The 15923-nt window shown below is 46.0% G+C and overlaps 5 protein-coding genes across 5 annotated transcripts; 3 read left to right on the top strand and 2 right to left on the bottom strand.

Annotated features, from left to right (window-relative positions):
- The first annotated feature begins 505 nt into the window (after positions 1-505).
- On the top strand, positions 506-4162 carry LOC108605360 (protein Flattop homolog). The gene is made up of 4 exons (XM_017995029.2): positions 506-643; positions 3328-3464; positions 3522-3831; positions 3887-4162. Exons 1-4 carry the CDS (start codon positions 617-619, stop codon positions 4139-4141), a joined length of 729 nt encoding a protein of 242 aa, XP_017850518.1. The 5' UTR covers positions 506-616; the 3' UTR covers positions 4142-4162.
- Positions 4163-4416: 254 nt separating this feature from the next.
- Positions 4417-6374, top strand: LOC108607104. Its single transcript, XM_033294452.1, has one exon. The coding sequence runs from the start codon at positions 4439-4441 to the stop codon at positions 6197-6199; it is 1761 nt and encodes a 586-aa protein (XP_033150343.1). The 5' UTR covers positions 4417-4438; the 3' UTR covers positions 6200-6374.
- A 228-nt stretch (positions 6375-6602) lies between these two features.
- On the bottom strand, positions 6603-8725 carry LOC108607103 (laccase-4). The gene is made up of 2 exons (XM_017997730.1): positions 6968-8725; positions 6603-6909 (listed from the first exon to the last, which is right to left on the bottom strand). Exons 1-2 carry the CDS (start codon positions 8717-8719, stop codon positions 6667-6669), a joined length of 1995 nt encoding a protein of 664 aa, XP_017853219.1. The 5' UTR covers positions 8720-8725; the 3' UTR covers positions 6603-6666.
- A 918-nt stretch (positions 8726-9643) lies between these two features.
- On the bottom strand, positions 9644-11671 carry LOC108605727. The gene is made up of 2 exons (XM_017995519.2): positions 11050-11671; positions 9644-10997 (listed from the first exon to the last, which is right to left on the bottom strand). Exons 1-2 carry the CDS (start codon positions 11461-11463, stop codon positions 9741-9743), a joined length of 1671 nt encoding a protein of 556 aa, XP_017851008.1. The 5' UTR covers positions 11464-11671; the 3' UTR covers positions 9644-9740.
- Positions 11672-11986: 315 nt separating this feature from the next.
- LOC108607228 (ATP-binding cassette sub-family F member 2) lies at positions 11987-15398 on the top strand. The gene is made up of 6 exons (XM_017997905.2): positions 11987-12003; positions 12065-12257; positions 12987-13756; positions 13822-14327; positions 14401-14937; positions 14996-15398. The coding sequence occupies exons 3-6, from the start codon at positions 13099-13101 to the stop codon at positions 15125-15127; spliced, it is 1833 nt and encodes a 610-aa protein (XP_017853394.1). The 5' UTR covers positions 11987-12003; positions 12065-12257; positions 12987-13098; the 3' UTR covers positions 15128-15398.
- The last annotated feature ends 525 nt before the right edge of the window (positions 15399-15923 follow it).

Raw genomic sequence — 15923 nt, forward strand, 5'->3', positions numbered from 1 at the left:
ATACGTGATATTTGTTTATATCCAAGCTAAACAATAAATGTAATATTTATATAAAGTCCGAGTTCAAAATGCAAAACTTATCGCAAACTAAATTTATATAACGATTAAATCAGTTTGCTTAAGAAACAAACAGCAGCAAATAATGCAACAGACTATGAAGATATATTAAAGCACACATACATATTTATGTGTATGTATGTATATATTTATTATTTACATACTCTTCTGTTTTCTGGCAAGCTACGGCTTCGTGTGCTCATCTGGCATTTTCCGCTTTTCCATTTGCTTTGCCATTTAGCCAGCCAAGCGGCAGCTGTGGCCCAACTTCATGGCCGCTCCCCAGCGCCAACAACGCGCGCAGCATCCGCACACGCCCCCATATTTATGTGTGTGTGTGTGTGTGTGTGTGTGTAACAAAGCCACGCCCCCTGTGTCGACAAGCATAAAGTTGCCTGTGCTTCTTGCTTCGAAATTTCATTTTAAACTCGACAGTTTATAAATACGCAACTTTATTATCTACTTGTTGTTTTTTTAATTGTACAAATTTCAAATAAGCTTAACGTTTAATGTTTCGACTGCAGTTTATAGCAAATACAAAATTTTAAAATAAAGTAAAATGGCGTTCAACTTTAGCGCTTTGCAGGTAAGCTTATAAGAAAGTCTAGAAATATATTCGGGGACTTATCAAAGTAAAAACTACTCTATTAGCTTTATATTATTTCTTCGCTTTGCCTAATTCGTTAGACTGCTTTTAATAATAGTTTTTTTTTTATTATAGCAACTGTTATTGCATTCCAAGTTTAACTTTCGTTCTCTTGCGAAATACTTGGAACTTTGCAGCATATGCGCCCACATTGCCACCCACAATGTGGCCCCAATCTGAGTGCTATGTATAGCAATAAAACAGGGCCAACCTGAATGTTCAACTTGTCTTTGTCTTTGATTGGCATCAGCTTCAAGTCTAAACATAAATTTCAACTGGCATATTTAACAATTGGCCACAGCCTACAATAATTTTTGGCAAATATTACAACTTTATGCTAGATTTCTTTTTGTTTGATATAATAATTGATCATGGCTATTTTTAGTCTTGCTTTATTGACAATTTTGTCGGTAGAGCTTTCTCTTTGTATTCCCAGTAACTATTTATATTTTCATATCCGTGCCCCGTTCCTGTCACCAGCTCGCCTCGTGTTTCCCCGCGTCTGCCCTTCTGGGCCCCATGGAGCTGCTTGCATTGCAACTTTGGCAAATAGCGACAGTCCAAGTTTATTTACTTGGTAACGGTAACGGTAACGTTGTTGATTGCCACGCAACTTGTTTATAGTTATTTTTCATCATAGACGTTAAAAACAAAAGCGCTAAAGGAATTTTCGTTTCAGGCGCCAGTGCAAAAATCTAAACTTAATAATAAAACAAACTAATTTTTGTTTTTTTTTTTTTGTTTTTGTTGTGCTTGTGCAAATCGATTGTGAGTGCTTGTATCTATTTAATGGCATTTCAATTGCAATTCCAATTGAGCACAGAGATAAATTGACAGCTGCTGCTGCTGGCGCTGGTTAAATTGATTGCCAGGAAGAAGCTGGAGACGACAGCAAAGCGTGAAATTACCTTAAGTGTTACGCCTCCGACCACAACAGCTTTGGCCTCAAAACTTCTCATGCTCAGTAAGTGAGTTTAAGAGAGGGGTAGGGGGGTTGGGTTGCAAGCACAAGTGCAACGTTTTGGTTGCTGCACGTGCACGACTGGTAGCTTTTTGACTGACTAATCCTGGCGGCTGGACATAAAGCCATGTGATAAATTGCACCCCAGAGGGTTGACATCAACATCAACGCTTCGGCTTCGGCTTCAGCTGCGGCGCATTGTTGGGTTGGGGGTAAGGTTAGAGGGCTTGAGGGTATTACTATCTCTTCGATAGCTGCAGTTCCTTTGTTGCTAATTGAGTTTAAAATCAATTTGTATTTCACGCCTGGCAAAGCCACTTGACTAACACATCCAGTCACAGAGACAGCGACGGCGACGGCGACTTGGTTACAGCCTGTTGACAACACATTATGGAACTTTATCTCTCTGAGCCTGGGCCAGCTGCTGTCGCTCATTCTTGTGTAATTGCCGTGCAAATTTAATTACAATGTTGCAATGCTTCAACGCCTCCAATGCCACACCCTGTTGCGGTTCAAACGCGTGCCACCCGCCCACGCTGAGTTGAGCTCTTCATTCATTCACACACTCCATCAGGCCCTCGGAGCATCTTCAATCACCATCAAGTGTTGACAACTTGCACACGTGCCCACTGTGCTGGGCGTCGGTGTGGGCGTGCCACTTGGTATTGAATTACCAATCACAAATTTACATGTTGCTTGTTTGTAATTGAAAATTGTAACGCCTGCGTGGGAAATTCGCAAATTCTTATGGAGCTCCCATGTATCCAATAATTTAGCATTTTGCTAGCAAATGCTTGATCAACAGCTGTTTAGGATCAAGTGGTGCTGGCCAGCAGGCTGATAAATGTTCTCCAACGTAATCCCAGGCAGAGCAGCAAACGTATGGCAACAATTGTAGCTACCGGTTCCAGCCAATACCCTGGCATAAAGTTTGATAATTGGGTATATTATTAATATTTAATACAAATTGATAGACATAAAGTTTTAATTTACTACGAAATAATTAAACCATCATTTTTATTTATTCATTTCTTTATTAATGCTGCATGCGTATTATACATTAAATGTTTTTAAGTAACAGTCGTATTATTTTTATTTTATTAAATGCATAAATGCATCATTTTTAGTATTTGCTGCTAGTTATTTTCGATTTGCTGTAATTATTGAATGCCTGTATTTTTATTTTAAAAGCAAAAGTCGTAAACAAATTTGTACAGGGTATTTTTTTTAACAGCAGCCAAATGTAGCTTCACTCTTTATAGTTATAGTTTTTTATGTCTGTTGTTGTTGTTGTTGCTTTAAAAAGGCAAACAAGGTATTAAGTGGCATTAAACAAAATGCTTTTTTACACATGTCACAAACACTCAGAGACAGAGCAAGAGAGACCGAGAGAGAGGGAGAAAGCTAGAGAGATTACAATTACGCCGTGTAATTGCCAGACTACCCCGCTGGATGCACAAGGGTTGGGTTGGGTTGGGTTGGCTTGGGATTTGGCATTTGGCATTGAGGGGAGTTGACAAGCGGGTACTTTTTATCAATTGGTTTGCTTAGCGTTCATAAATAATGGCCTTAGTTGGCTTACACGGAGTCTGTGACTTGGTTGACTATTGAAACAGGTGGCTAAAGCTGCAAATTGTCTCTCACTCCCTCTCTCCCACTTTAGTACGAGCGTACCTATCGCGCCAAGAGCAACGCTAACTGGGAGTATCCGCGCTTCTCGCCGCCACGCCCACGTTCGCTGGCCAGCAACTGCAAGCCCATAACTGATAACCAGGGACATCTGTTGCCCAAGGCACCGCGGTAAGCCTGCTCTTCTCTATTTAAGTTGCACTCACTCACTTACTTCGCTCCCTACAGTGAGGGTCACTTCTTGGGTCATTATCGTGGCACTTACCACTTGCCGCTGCGCATCACGCGCAGCTTTGCCAACGCCTACGATGCCTGCCTGAGTGGACGCTACAAATATCGCGACTTTCCGCGAGATCTCTGCTGCTGCCAGTGGGAGCGACACAAGCAGACCAAGTGCGATTGGCGCACTACGCTCGGCAAGAAAGGCGATCCCTACTGGGAGCGTCCCAAGTGCCAGGAGAAGTGCGAGGGCCTGCAGCAGCTGCTCAAAATCGAGCATCTGCATAAGCACTGCAAGCATCAGAAGTGTTTGCCCAAAGTAAGACCACAGACTATTTTATAAGAGTTATTATGACTTGAATTTACGCTGGCAGGCAAATGAGAAACTAATACCGCTGGTGGCTGACACATCCTTGCGGAATCGCAAGCGTTTACGCAAGCGTCCGGTGACTGCCTTTGAATATAATCGCGCCAATCGCGGCTTTGGCACTGGCACCGTTATCAAGGAGCCGCAGACTGCCAATTCGGACAAGGATAAGTCCGATAAATCAGACACAAAGTCTACCAAGGAGTCAAAGTCCACAGCCAAGTCACCTACAAAGGCGCCATCCAAGACAAAGAGCAAGTAGAGCTGAAGCTAGCAAGTTATTTATATGGTAGGTATATGGAATTTAAGCTAGGTTAGCGGCTTGCTAAATTCATTTAATTTCGAATTTGATTAAAACCGAGATTAAAAAATGCGCCTGCAGCTCTTGGCTTAAGCAAATGTAATTCAAAATTACAAACTCACCATTCATATGCTACACTGCTTGCTTTCTCATTTTCATATTCACCACACCTCATCTCACGCGCTCATTCTGTCTCTGTCGCACCTCAATAAAGCAGCACACTGCATACTGATCTAAAAAAAAAATACGAACACAAATATGTCACAAGCAGTGGAGAGCAGCGGGAGCTACAAGCCGCCGGATCTGAGCTACACACCTGGTGACTTTACGGCGCCCGAGTACCGTTTGCCATCGCACCAGCTGCTGCTGGAACAGAAGCTGGATCGCCAGCTGGGCGTGGAGCGTGAGCTGCCGCTGAACCGTTTATATCTGCAGGAGCACGAGAGCAAAGCGGGGGACAAATACAGAGCCACGGCGGAGGGAGCACGTGAGGTGAGCTCGGCGGTGGGCAGACAGTTTCCGTCTTTGGCTGCGGCCCAAGCCAGATACACGGGACACTTGAATCAAAGTAGCAGCTGCGAGAGCGATTTGCTGCAGGGCGACGATTTTGGTTTTGTGCCTGGCAAGGATCTCATCTCGTTGCCGGTGCTCAACAGGGAGCCACAGCGAGACCCCCAGCGGGAGCGGGAGCAGAAGATGCCACTGCATTCGATTACGGAGAAGCCCAACGAGCGTTGTCCGTCGCCTGTGGTGCCGGCCTATGCCAACTTTGAGCTGGCCAAGCGCATGCATCACGACAATCTGGATCATCAGCCGCTGCCGGATTGCGTGGCGGATCTGGCGTATCGCAAGGCGCAGATTAGCGGCAGCCATGGTGGCCTAGCGCTGGACATTGATCCCATTGCCACGGGCGTGGGCGTCAAGACGCACAATGCTGGTCCGACGCACTGCACCAAGATGAAAGTGTTTCGACCCAAGACAGGTGGTGTGCTGCCCAAGGCGCTGGCTGGTGACAACTATCGCGGCGTGGGCTCGGCGCCTGCTAAGAAAATGGGCGCCATGGATTTGGCCATAGGCTGGGACTTTAAGCCCGCCAATCCAGCGGATGAGCCGCGTCTGGCGCGGCACATTGATGGCAGCAATGATACGGCCGGTCCCGCAGTCTTCACCTGCGTCAAAACGCCACGCGAGGAGCAATCCAATGCCGAGCTGGGACGCTCTGCTGGCGTCTTTACCAGTACCTTGGGCGAGCCGGATTTCTTCGACAAGGACATACTGCGCCGCAAAACGGACTTTGCCGGACGCCCGGTGGAGCGCAACGACAACTGCGCCTGCGACTACGAGCGTGCTCCGCCCAGAGCGCGCAGCGTCTCGCGCGACTCCAGCGCCTCGCATTGCCGGCGTGCTCCAGCTCCAAGTGCAGGCTATGGCCTGCCCAGCAATCGCATGGCCAAGCAGTATCAGTCCTCGCCCATGCTGGGCGACAAGACCTACCAGGCGTTGCGCGAGAAATATCTGGGACCGGACACTGATGATTGCCATGGCTCCGGTCTACAGCTGGGCGGCTGTCATGGCGGTGGTGGTGGTGGTGGCCGTGGAGGTTCACCGCACTGCAAGCGAGATCAGCTGTTGCGTCGTCCGGCGCGTCGTCTTTGCCATAAGGTGGCGCCCGCACCCAAGTGCTGTCCATCTGCCCATGGTGGACATGGACATTGTTTAACCAGCAAGGCTGCCTTTCGCGCCGGCATGCCCAAGCTGAATGCCTCGGGCGACTTCATAGGTGTATCCTCGCCCAGTTGCGGCGCTGCCGGTCGCGTGCTCGTTGTGCCGCGTCCTCGCCAGCCGTATGCCAAGAAGAACTATGACATTGATACGCTGGTGCCGCCATTTCGCAGCCAAGGCGGCGGCGCCGGCCAGGGTGGCTATCCGGAGCACTGGCGTCTGGCCAGCGTCTATCAGCATGCCTACAAGCCCGTGGAGCAGCGACGCCGTCCACTGTTGCAAACTGTCTACAAGTAGTCGGAGGACGAGACCATCGTTAGTTATATGTTGACACACACTCTGTTCTACCCCCAATCCTCCCACATACACATACAGATCAACTGTATTTTTGACTAAATTAAGCCGCAAAGTTGTATGCCACTTTGAAAATTATTTAAATTAAATAAAATTGATTAGTAGAGAGTTGCAAAAACAAAACTCCATTTATTTTTTGCTGAACAAAAAAGTAAATAAGCAAATAGACAGCAGCTTACAAGCGAAGCGCTGAAAGAAGCCACAGTTTTAAAGCAGTTCGTGCTTGAAAGCAGTGCATTATTTAAATTTGAGCCTTTTTCAAGCAGTGCAACGTTTGCTTTTTAAGCTTAATGCTGCTTATTTGGAATTTACGCAATTTGTGCTTGGCTTAAAATTATTATTTGGGAAATAAAAATTAGCTTAGTAATTAAAATATATAAATAAAAAAAAATTGGCTTTAAAAAAAACTGTTAACAGCGCACCTTGGCCGGAATACGCTTCATTTGATGATTCTCGCCCACTTTGAGTACAGCGGTCATGCCCTGAATAGCATGGGACTCAATGTGACAATGGTAGCTCCAGAAGCCCGGATTGTCGGATATAAAGCGCAGTATGACATAGCCCAGGGCTGGCACCTGCACAGTGTCCTTCTCAACGGCAGCGTAGTCATCTGACAGGCGTGGCAACTGACCACGGCGATCCAGCTCTTGAATCTGCGCAGAGAATTTGTGAGCTAGGCAAAGTGGAAAAGTGAAAATTAGCTCAGCTTACGTTTCGCAGATCGTTCTGATTGCCCAGCACACGTTGAGCCACAACGCGGAAAGTATAGCCATGCATATGTATGGGATGCGTTGAGTCCATGTGGTTGACCACAACGATTTCGATGGCGCGATAGGCGGGCAGCCGTATGACGTGAACGCATTCGCAGGTCTCACGTGCGCAGCTGCGTCCCTGGGCAGCCAGCGAGCTGCGATTGCAGTAGTGAGCGTCATCTCGATAAAGCTGACGCCCTTGGAGCAGCGAAATGCCCGAAGTGTCAAAGCTGATCTCGTCGGTTTGAAAGAGCAGCTCGCCATTGGCCGCTTGGCGTATGCTCAGATGGGAATAGTAGGTAAGAAACTTGGAGTAACGTGGCCAGGGCACGGGTTGCAGCGAGCGTAGCGAGACAGTGCCCACATCCTTGGGAGCAGGAGCAGTTGCGGCGCCGCCGCCGATGCCAGCTTGACGTAACTGTGACTGGCGTTGTGCTGTAAACGTAGCATTGGCGTAGCGATAATCGTTGATGATAAGCCGCGGTTCAGGTAGAGATCTGCCCTGCTGGGGCTGGGGCTGGCGCTGGAGTATATCGTTGGGAGGCAGCGCGCTTTTGGCGGCGCCACGATAGCTGAGCACGGCGCCTTGGTAAAGCTTGCGCTGCTCACACTGCTCATAGCCACGCAGACGTATCCAAAAGTTTTTGGTATACTGATTGGCCTCCAGCACAAAGTCAAAGCGCTCGGCCGAGGTGAGGAAGAAGCCATCGGCAAGAACGGGCACAATGTCGTTGCCATCGGCGCTGATGATGAGCAGCTTGTGCTGCTCAATGCTGAACTCCACGGGACAGTTGAGCACGCCATTGAGCACGACACGCATGCGGTAGCGATAGCCGGGAGTGACCTTTATCCGCTCGTAGCGATGACGCGGATCCTGATCCGGCAGCTGACTCTGATGATTGCGTCCCTTGCCATTGATCAGTATGTTGCGCACCTCCTGCAGCTGATAGTCATAGAATATGTCCTGCACCATCAGCGCATGCTCCACCAGATCGTAGTCATAGAGCCGCGCATGCGGATTGGCCTGATGCGGCTGCCGCACCAGGAACAACCCAGCATCGCCAAAGCCACGCTGCCAGCCCATGTGGCTGTGATACCACAAGGTGCCGCTGCGATCCGCCAGAAACTCATAGCGATACACCTCGCCCGGCTGCACCGGATACTGCGTCACATAGCCGACGCCATCCATTTCCGGCGTGCGCGACATGTGGACGCCATGCCAATGCATCGTCGTCGGCTCACTCAGATAGTTGAGCACATCCACCACCACCGTGTCGTTTTCGCAAAGCTCTATGGGCGGTCCGGGCACTTGCCGATTCACGGCCATCACCGGATTGGGCACACCATCGCCATAGATGCACTGCTCCTGCGCACAGGCGCGCTCATCATACTGACACCGCTGGCACTCCGCACCCAAGCGTCTATAGTTGTGCACCACCAGCTGGTAATAGCAGCGCTGCGACTGACCCTGCTGGCACACTCTCCGGCACGGATGCCGCTCAAAGCCCGACTGAAAACTGCTTATGTCCATCTCCGCGAAGTCGAAATTCGGCAGCTGTACTGGCGACTGCGACTGCGCCTGCAGCGGCACCTTTTGCGTCTTGTTTTGCCGCGTCCAGGGCCAGTCTATCTTGCCCTCCTGCGACTCCAGCTGCGCCTGCGCCCAGCTGCAGCAGAGCAGCAGACAAATGATTCTCTTGGTTGCACACATCTTCAGGCCAAGCTGCCGACTGCCGCCAATGCGTCCACGCAGCGCGCGAAGAAAGTTTGGAAACCCAAAGGCGCTCTTTGTGTTGCTCATGCGCCGCACGTGCTGCGCATAAAAAGCTGAGCAGCATTTTATGGCGATTTAATTGTTGACACCATGGACTCCAGGCAGACAGCGGAGATACCCTCTAAAAAATTTCAATTTAATTTAATTGTAATTTTCAATTACAAAACTAACAAAATGCATTTGAAGCAACATTATGCTATCAAAAAATAATTAAAATAAATATGCAGCTGAATACAAACATAATTTTAAATTGAAAGTATTATTAACAATTATTCAAACATATTAAATTATTCACTTACCAACTGTTTACTAAATTCAAATCAATTTCACTGCTCAATTAAATGTTTTGGGAAGTGAACTGGTATAGAATTCATATTAAGTAGCTTAGTAGGTCGCTTCATAAACTATTTAAAAGATCAGCAGCATTAAACAATAAACGATTTTAAACACTCCAAGTACGTTCGATAAATATGTTCCAGGGTAAGTTCAAATTTCTTTTGTACCTTTTATTTGTTTTGTGTTAATTTTTTTTGCCTTTTTACTGGCAACTGTAAGCATTGAATAAAAACAAAAGTTGACAAAACGATTTGTGCATACATAACTTTTTAATTTCAATAAAAATAAAAATACATACAAAAATATACATGTATGTATTGTTATAAACGTGCAAACAAATGTTGTTGTTGTTGTATAAAAAAAAAAGTAAGCTTAAGTGCATTGATAATGAACATTTTGAAAATATTAAGAGCAGCGTCTACACACGATCGTGTTTGAGCTGAAGTATATAAAATATATAAATTTGTAAAGTAAACATTAAAAAAATTACTTAACTATAAGATAAAAGATATATAAAATTGAATAATGAGCAGCAAAAGCTGTTCGAACTTCGTTTGTTTTGTAGACAATCTTTGGGGTGGAAACTAAGCTTAAGTTATTGTTAAATATTTGCTGTTGAGCCTCACTTGGCTGTCGTGTAGGCATCCTGGCTCTTGTGGAACACATGACGCAGTACGTCGCGCGTACTACGGCGTATGCTATTGCGCAGTGTATGCTTCTTCTCGTTGGTCAGCTGCTCTATGCGCATGTACTCCGTTTGTGGAATGTTGGAGCGCAGCTTCAATGTGCGCTCGCTGCTGTCCACTATGGATACATCCGCCACGGCGTATTCTTGCTCGGACTGTGGCTTATGCGGGCGCCTGCGCAGACTATGCCGTATGCTGCTAATAATATTGTGATGATGATGCTGCTGCTGCTCCTCCTCTGGCTCAGGCTCTGGCTGCTGCTGCTTGGGATGAATTAAGCGACGTATGGACTTACGTATTATTTGCTTTACGCTCTGGCTAGCTCTGCCCTCTGTGGACTTGGACGACTTGCTGGAGGCTATGGACTGCAATGATTCCTTGCTACCTGCTATGGCATTGACCGAAGCACCACCGCCGCCGCCGCTGCTTGCTGCTGGACGATAAGCACGCACAAAGCGCGTGGGTGCCTTGAAATCAAGCTCGCGAGCAGGCTCCTCCTCTTCCTCGGACTCCGAAGCGTAAGCCACATCGCCACCCTCCTCCAGCTCAGCCAGCGCCAGTTCTTGCGTTGACGGTTGCTCTGCTTCCTGCTCTTGCTCATGTGGTAGCTCATCAGCTATTTCTTTGATCTCGGTCAGCGTGCGTCGACGCATGGTGCACACAATACGCTTCTCCGTCTGCTCCTGATCCTGCTGCTGTTGCTGCTGCTGCTCTACCACCAGCTTCACCTCTGTATCCGTGCGTTCCAGCACAACGCCATTCTTCCGAAGTTTTGCTTCATTAATGCTATTTTCCAGCTCCAGCTGATAGCGATCTAATTCTTTGCCTATATCCATGCTGCTCTCCTCGCTGATGGCGCCCAGCGAGCGCTTTGCTGGCACTGGCGGCACTGGCGAGAAGACCAGCTTGTCGGCCAACAGCTTGCTGGGCGTCAACTGAGCCAGCGACATGCCATGAAAGTCGATGCGACAGCCCACTGTAGGTGCAAACGGAAGTCCAATCTTCAGGTTTGTAGGAAAGGGCTCTTCGGCCAGCGCTGGATTGTCCACACCATCGGGATTGTAAGCCGCTACTGATACATCGCTGGGACGACGAATCTCAAAAGGATTCAGCGAGGCTGGTGCATCTCTGGCTTTTATATTCAACGCCTCGTTGACAAAACACTGGGAGGGCGTGGCCACGCTGCGTACCACCTGCAAGCAGCCAAGTAAGCATACACTTCTCCTTTAAAAGTTACACACTTACCTCAAAGGGATTAAACTGCCGCTCTGGCAGTTCCAGATTGAGTCCAGGATTCTCAAAGCAAGCCAGCTCGTGTTTTTTCTTCTTCGAAGGCTGACGTACCACTTCAAAGGGATTCAGCGATGGGGCCTCTGGTTTTTTGGCTGTTGCCAAATCCGCAATTGACTTTATTTCTAGACCAGGATGACCACAGAACGGATTTATGCTGGCATTTTCCTTTTGACCACGACGCCGAGCGATCAGTTTCTTTGGCGTCGAGCTGAAGGCAGCGTTGGTGAAGCATGACGCATTAGGTGCAGCGGCAGCTGCAACCTTTTCGTTAATTAAGGGTGGCACAGCCACAGGACCAGTTTCTCTTTTGCGCTTGCGCGGCGTTTCATTAAATGCCAATGCTGCAATGCTTTTAGTTTCCAGCATTTTCCACGTTAAGCGTTAGAGCACTTTTAATTAACAGTCACTTAAACTTTTCAAATTGCTTGTATTAACTCACAAAACAAATAAAAGGAAAACAATAAAGCCAATTGTGCGCTCAGATAACATACACCATTTTGAATTTTACGTTTGATTTTAAACTCCGCGCGGATGACAGTGTGCTAAGTTAGGTAACACAAATACTCGATGTGTAGTTGATAGCATATCCTAAAAAACAGCTGATGATTCTAAAAATATGGTTATCGATAGATATTTTTTTTTACCTTTGTTCATATTATTTATTATCTGAATTTTGGCATAAATCTTACTTACCTAGCGATTCAATTTTCAAACCGATATAATTTTGATTAATTTTCAAACTCACAACCTACTGCGCGCCCACTTTTGGAATAGTGCCTCAAGTGACAATTATAACTGAAGTTATTATTATTTTTGTAAATGAAAATAAATAAGATACAAATATATACATATGTCATTGATCACACGCGTAAACTGGGCTCCAGAAGCTATAGAATTGTGAAATATGTAAGTATAAATATCGATAGTTTTATATAATATAAAAACACTAAATTTTCCACATCACTAGTATCTAATAAACACGTGTCTGCAGTCGGTGTGTGTGTGCTTGGCGTGTTCCTGTTCCGTTGTGAAGCAAAGCAGCCCCCAGAACTTGCGAGCCCCCGGATCAGCATTGAGAATCCAACAGTTATTAAATTGGTTTCGATATTAATGCGTGACGCGTTCTATTTTTTTTAAAAAGCCAACGCAAAATTTTTAAGGTGAGACATAGTGCCATGGAAAGTTCAATATCGTTCACATGAATGCACATTTATGTATTAAAACTACGTCAATATGAGTGTGTGCGTGTGCTGTAACTGAAATAATGTGTTTGTGTTGTTGTCAAGCGCGTGTATGTGTTGCAATTTTACACCCTCGTGTTCCTCGCTCTCTTGCAAAAAGAGTGTGAATGCGCAGCGCGGTATTTTCCCCGCATCAGCAAGCAAGAGATGTGATTCATTAAATTACGCTAATGAGAGATTGAAATGTGACGCGGCAACAGGCAAAAATGAGAGTTGAGTAAATGGCATCAGTTAAAAAACCATATGCATTTCGGCTAAAACGTTTGGATTTTAGCACAAACGTTTGCCAGCTGCTTGTGCTGCGACGTCAGTCTGTTTCCATTCGTTCCAAATATTAAGTTGCAGCTGGATACGAAACAAAGGGAAAGCGCAAAAAAAAAATTGAGAGAGCGATCAGCAGCAAAAGTGTTGTTGTAGCGTTTAGTTAGATTAGGCAATACGTCTTTTCGAATAAGAATGCGTTGTTGTCAAGGAAATTGAGGGGTTAATTCTAGGGAAATTTTATGCATTTTGCAACTACTTCCATTTGATTGAAAGCGTTGTATTTTGATTTATTTTCATTTATAGCACACACGCACGCACAGCTGCACACAAATTTTCAAATATATAAATTGATACATATAAATATAAATACTATATAAATTTTAGGCAACACATTCACTCACACATTTCGATTGGAGACCCCAAAAGTATTGTAACGCAAATAGACAAAACTAAAATACATATAATATATATATAAATATTAAAAAAATAAGAAAATATGCCGTCGGACGCTAAGAAACGTGATGCGCAACGCAAAAAGGATGCACGCAACAAGAAGATCCAACAAATACCGTCAACGAAGAAGACAAATGGCGTGGAGCCCGAACTGACCGAGGAGGAGAAGCTGTGCGCCAAGTTGGAGGAGGAGGCACGCATTAGCGCCGAGGCGCGCTCCTGCACCGGCTCACTGGCTGTGCATCCAAGGTCGCGTGATGTTAAGATTGCCAATTTTTCGATAACCTTCTTTGGCTCGGAGCTGCTGCAGGACACCATGCTCGAGTTGAACTGTGGGCGTCGCTATGGTGTGATTGGCTACAATGGTTGCGGCAAATCGTCGCTGCTTGCGGTGCTGGGTAATCGTGAAGTCCCCATACCATCACACATTGATATATTCCATTTGACGCGCGAAATTCCGGCGAGCTCGAAGAGTGCGCTGCAGTGCGTCATGGAGGTGGATGAGGAGCGCATCAAGCTGGAGAAACTGGCTGAAGAGCTGGCCATGAGTGAAGAGGATGATGCACAGGAGCAGCTAATGGATGTCTATGAGCGTTTGGACGATATGTCTGCCGATCAGGCTGAGGCTAAGGCGGCGCGTATTCTAAACGGTCTGGGCTTCGATAAGGCCATGCAACACAAACAAGCCAAGGATTTCTCAGGTAAGGCAGCTTCGCTAACGCTAATCTAATGCTCTTGGCTAAAACCCACTCTTAATCTGCTGCAGGTGGTTGGCGAATGCGCATTGCTTTGGCACGTGCTCTGTTTGTCAAGCCGCATCTGCTGCTGCTGGATGAGCCTACAAATCACTTGGATCTGGATGCCTGTGTCTGGCTGGAAGAGGAGCTGAAGACATATAAGCGCATCCTTGTGCTCATTTCGCATTCACAGGATTTCCTCAACGGCGTCTGCACAAACATTATCCATTTGACCAACAAGCGCTTGAAATACTATACGGGCAACTATGAAGCCTTTGTTCGCACACGCACGGAGCTGCAGGAGAATCAAACCAAGCAGTACAACTGGGAACAGGATCAAATTGCACATATGAAGAACTACATTGCGCGCTTTGGTCACGGCTCAGCGAAACTGGCGCGTCAGGCACAGTCCAAGGAGAAGACGCTCGCCAAAATGGTTGCCAATGGACTTACCGAGAAGGTATCGGATGACAAGAATCTGAATTTCTACTTCCCCTCATGTGGCAAGGTGCCACCGCCAGTCATTATGGTTCAGGTAAGCTGCCGCGTAAACTATTTGCATATATAAAATATGTTTGGATTATCATTTGATTTATTTCTTTATGCAGAATGTGCACTTCCGCTACAACGATGAGACGCCTTGGATTTATAAAAATCTAGAGTTCGGCATCGATCTGGACACACGTCTGGCGCTTGTGGGTCCCAATGGTGCTGGCAAATCGACGCTGTTGAAGCTGCTCTATGGCGATCTGGTTCCCACATCGGGCATGATACGCAAGAACTCACATCTGCGCATCGCTCGCTACCATCAGCATTTGCATGAGCTGCTTGACTTGGATGCCAGTCCGCTGGAGTACATGATGCGCGCTTTTCCCGAAGTCAAGGAGAAGGAGGAGATGCGCAAGATCATTGGACGTTATGGTCTAACGGGTCGCCAGCAGGTCTGTCCCATACGCCAGCTATCAGATGGCCAGCGGTGTCGTGTTGTCTTTGCCTGGCTGGCATGGCAAGTGCCGCATTTGCTGCTGCTTGACGAACCTACCAATCACTTGGATATGGAGACCATTGATGCGCTGGCGCTGGCCATCAACGATTTCGATGGTGGCATGGTGCTAGTTAGCCATGATTTCCGTCTAATTAATCAGGTAATTAATTAGTAATGCGTGTGGTTAACTTTGTAATCTATCTTGTTTATCTATTTAGGTGGCTGAAGAGATTTGGGTATGCGAGAAGGAAACGGTGACCAAGTGGAAGGGCGGCATTTTGGACTACAAGGATCACTTGAAGAACAAGATTACCTCGGAGAATGAGAAAAAGGCCAAGGCGGCCAAGTAGATAGAAGCATACACACACACACACACATCGACACACACAACAATCAGACAAGTCAATACAGTTAAAGTTACAGGCATAGGCATTGCTTCTCTACTATTATACTGTCTCTCTCTCTTTCGCTGTCCATACGAGTTGTCTATCTCTGTCCCTCGCTGCTACTGCGCTAAGTTTACACTACGCTATAGTGAAGTCATGTAAACAACAAGAAAACAACAACAACAAATAAAACTCCACCACTCTCTCTCACACAACACAAACACACAAATTTTTAGGTGAATTTATTTTCTTTTAGTTTCTTGTGTCAATTTAAATCAAATTAAATAAAATGTGAGGCAAGCAACTAAATAACAATATTAGCAACAACCACAAAAATATAATAATAATATTAATTAGCTTGAACGAAAGAGAAAAGGAAAAAACTGCTTGTGATCTTGCGCTTGGGCCACATTTTGTGGCTTGACGCCAAAGTAATTTTTGTTTTATAATTAATTATTTATATAAAACAAATATATGCATACATACACATATATTATTTTGTGTTTTTTACGCTGCGCTAGGTTTCAAATTTATATTTACTTGTAATTTATTTACACTGAACATAACTACGATAGCAAATGTATATTTAATGCATTAGGCACAGTTAATAAAAAATAACAACAAATGCCTCTAGCTATTCTCCCCTACCCCAGACACACTACAATCAGCAAGCAAACTAGCTGGAAATCGCTTAAAGCACACATACAAATACATACGTATTTAATAAATTAATGCGCATAGAACATATAAACAAATTATA

The sequence above is a fragment of the Drosophila busckii genome, chromosome X (assembly GCF_011750605.1).
Source record: "Drosophila busckii strain San Diego stock center, stock number 13000-0081.31 chromosome X, ASM1175060v1, whole genome shotgun sequence".
Classification (NCBI taxonomy): domain Eukaryota; kingdom Metazoa; phylum Arthropoda; class Insecta; order Diptera; family Drosophilidae; genus Drosophila; species Drosophila busckii.

Coding starts and splice junctions, on each gene's coding strand:
- LOC108605360 (XM_017995029.2), top strand. CDS start 617: ATGGCGTTCAACTTTAGCGCTTTGCAG. Junction 3,465..3,521: donor CTGTTGCCCAAGGCACCGCG/GTAAGCCTGCTC, acceptor CGCTCCCTACAG/TGAGGGTCACTTCTTGGGTC. Junction 3,832..3,886: donor ATCAGAAGTGTTTGCCCAAA/GTAAGACCACAG, acceptor TTACGCTGGCAG/GCAAATGAGAAACTAATACC.
- LOC108607104 (XM_033294452.1), top strand. CDS start 4,439: ATGTCACAAGCAGTGGAGAGCAGCGGGAGCTACAAGCCGCCGGATCTG.
- LOC108607103 (XM_017997730.1), bottom strand. CDS start 8,719: ATGTGTGCAACCAAGAGAATCATTTGTCTGCTGCTCTGCTGCAGCTGG. Junction 6,910..6,967: donor ATCAGAACGATCTGCGAAAC/GTAAGCTGAGCT, acceptor TTCTCTGCGCAG/ATTCAAGAGCTGGATCGCCG.
- LOC108605727 (XM_017995519.2), bottom strand. CDS start 11,463: ATGCTGGAAACTAAAAGCATTGCAGCATTGGCATTTAATGAAACGCCG. Junction 10,998..11,049: donor GGCAGTTTAATCCCTTTGAG/GTAAGTGTGTAA, acceptor GGCTGCTTGCAG/GTGGTACGCAGCGTGGCCAC.
- LOC108607228 (XM_017997905.2), top strand. CDS start 13,099: ATGCCGTCGGACGCTAAGAAACGTGATGCGCAACGCAAAAAGGATGCA. Junction 14,328..14,400: donor CGCCAGTCATTATGGTTCAG/GTAAGCTGCCGC, acceptor TTCTTTATGCAG/AATGTGCACTTCCGCTACAA. Junction 14,938..14,995: donor ATTTCCGTCTAATTAATCAG/GTAATTAATTAG, acceptor TTATCTATTTAG/GTGGCTGAAGAGATTTGGGT.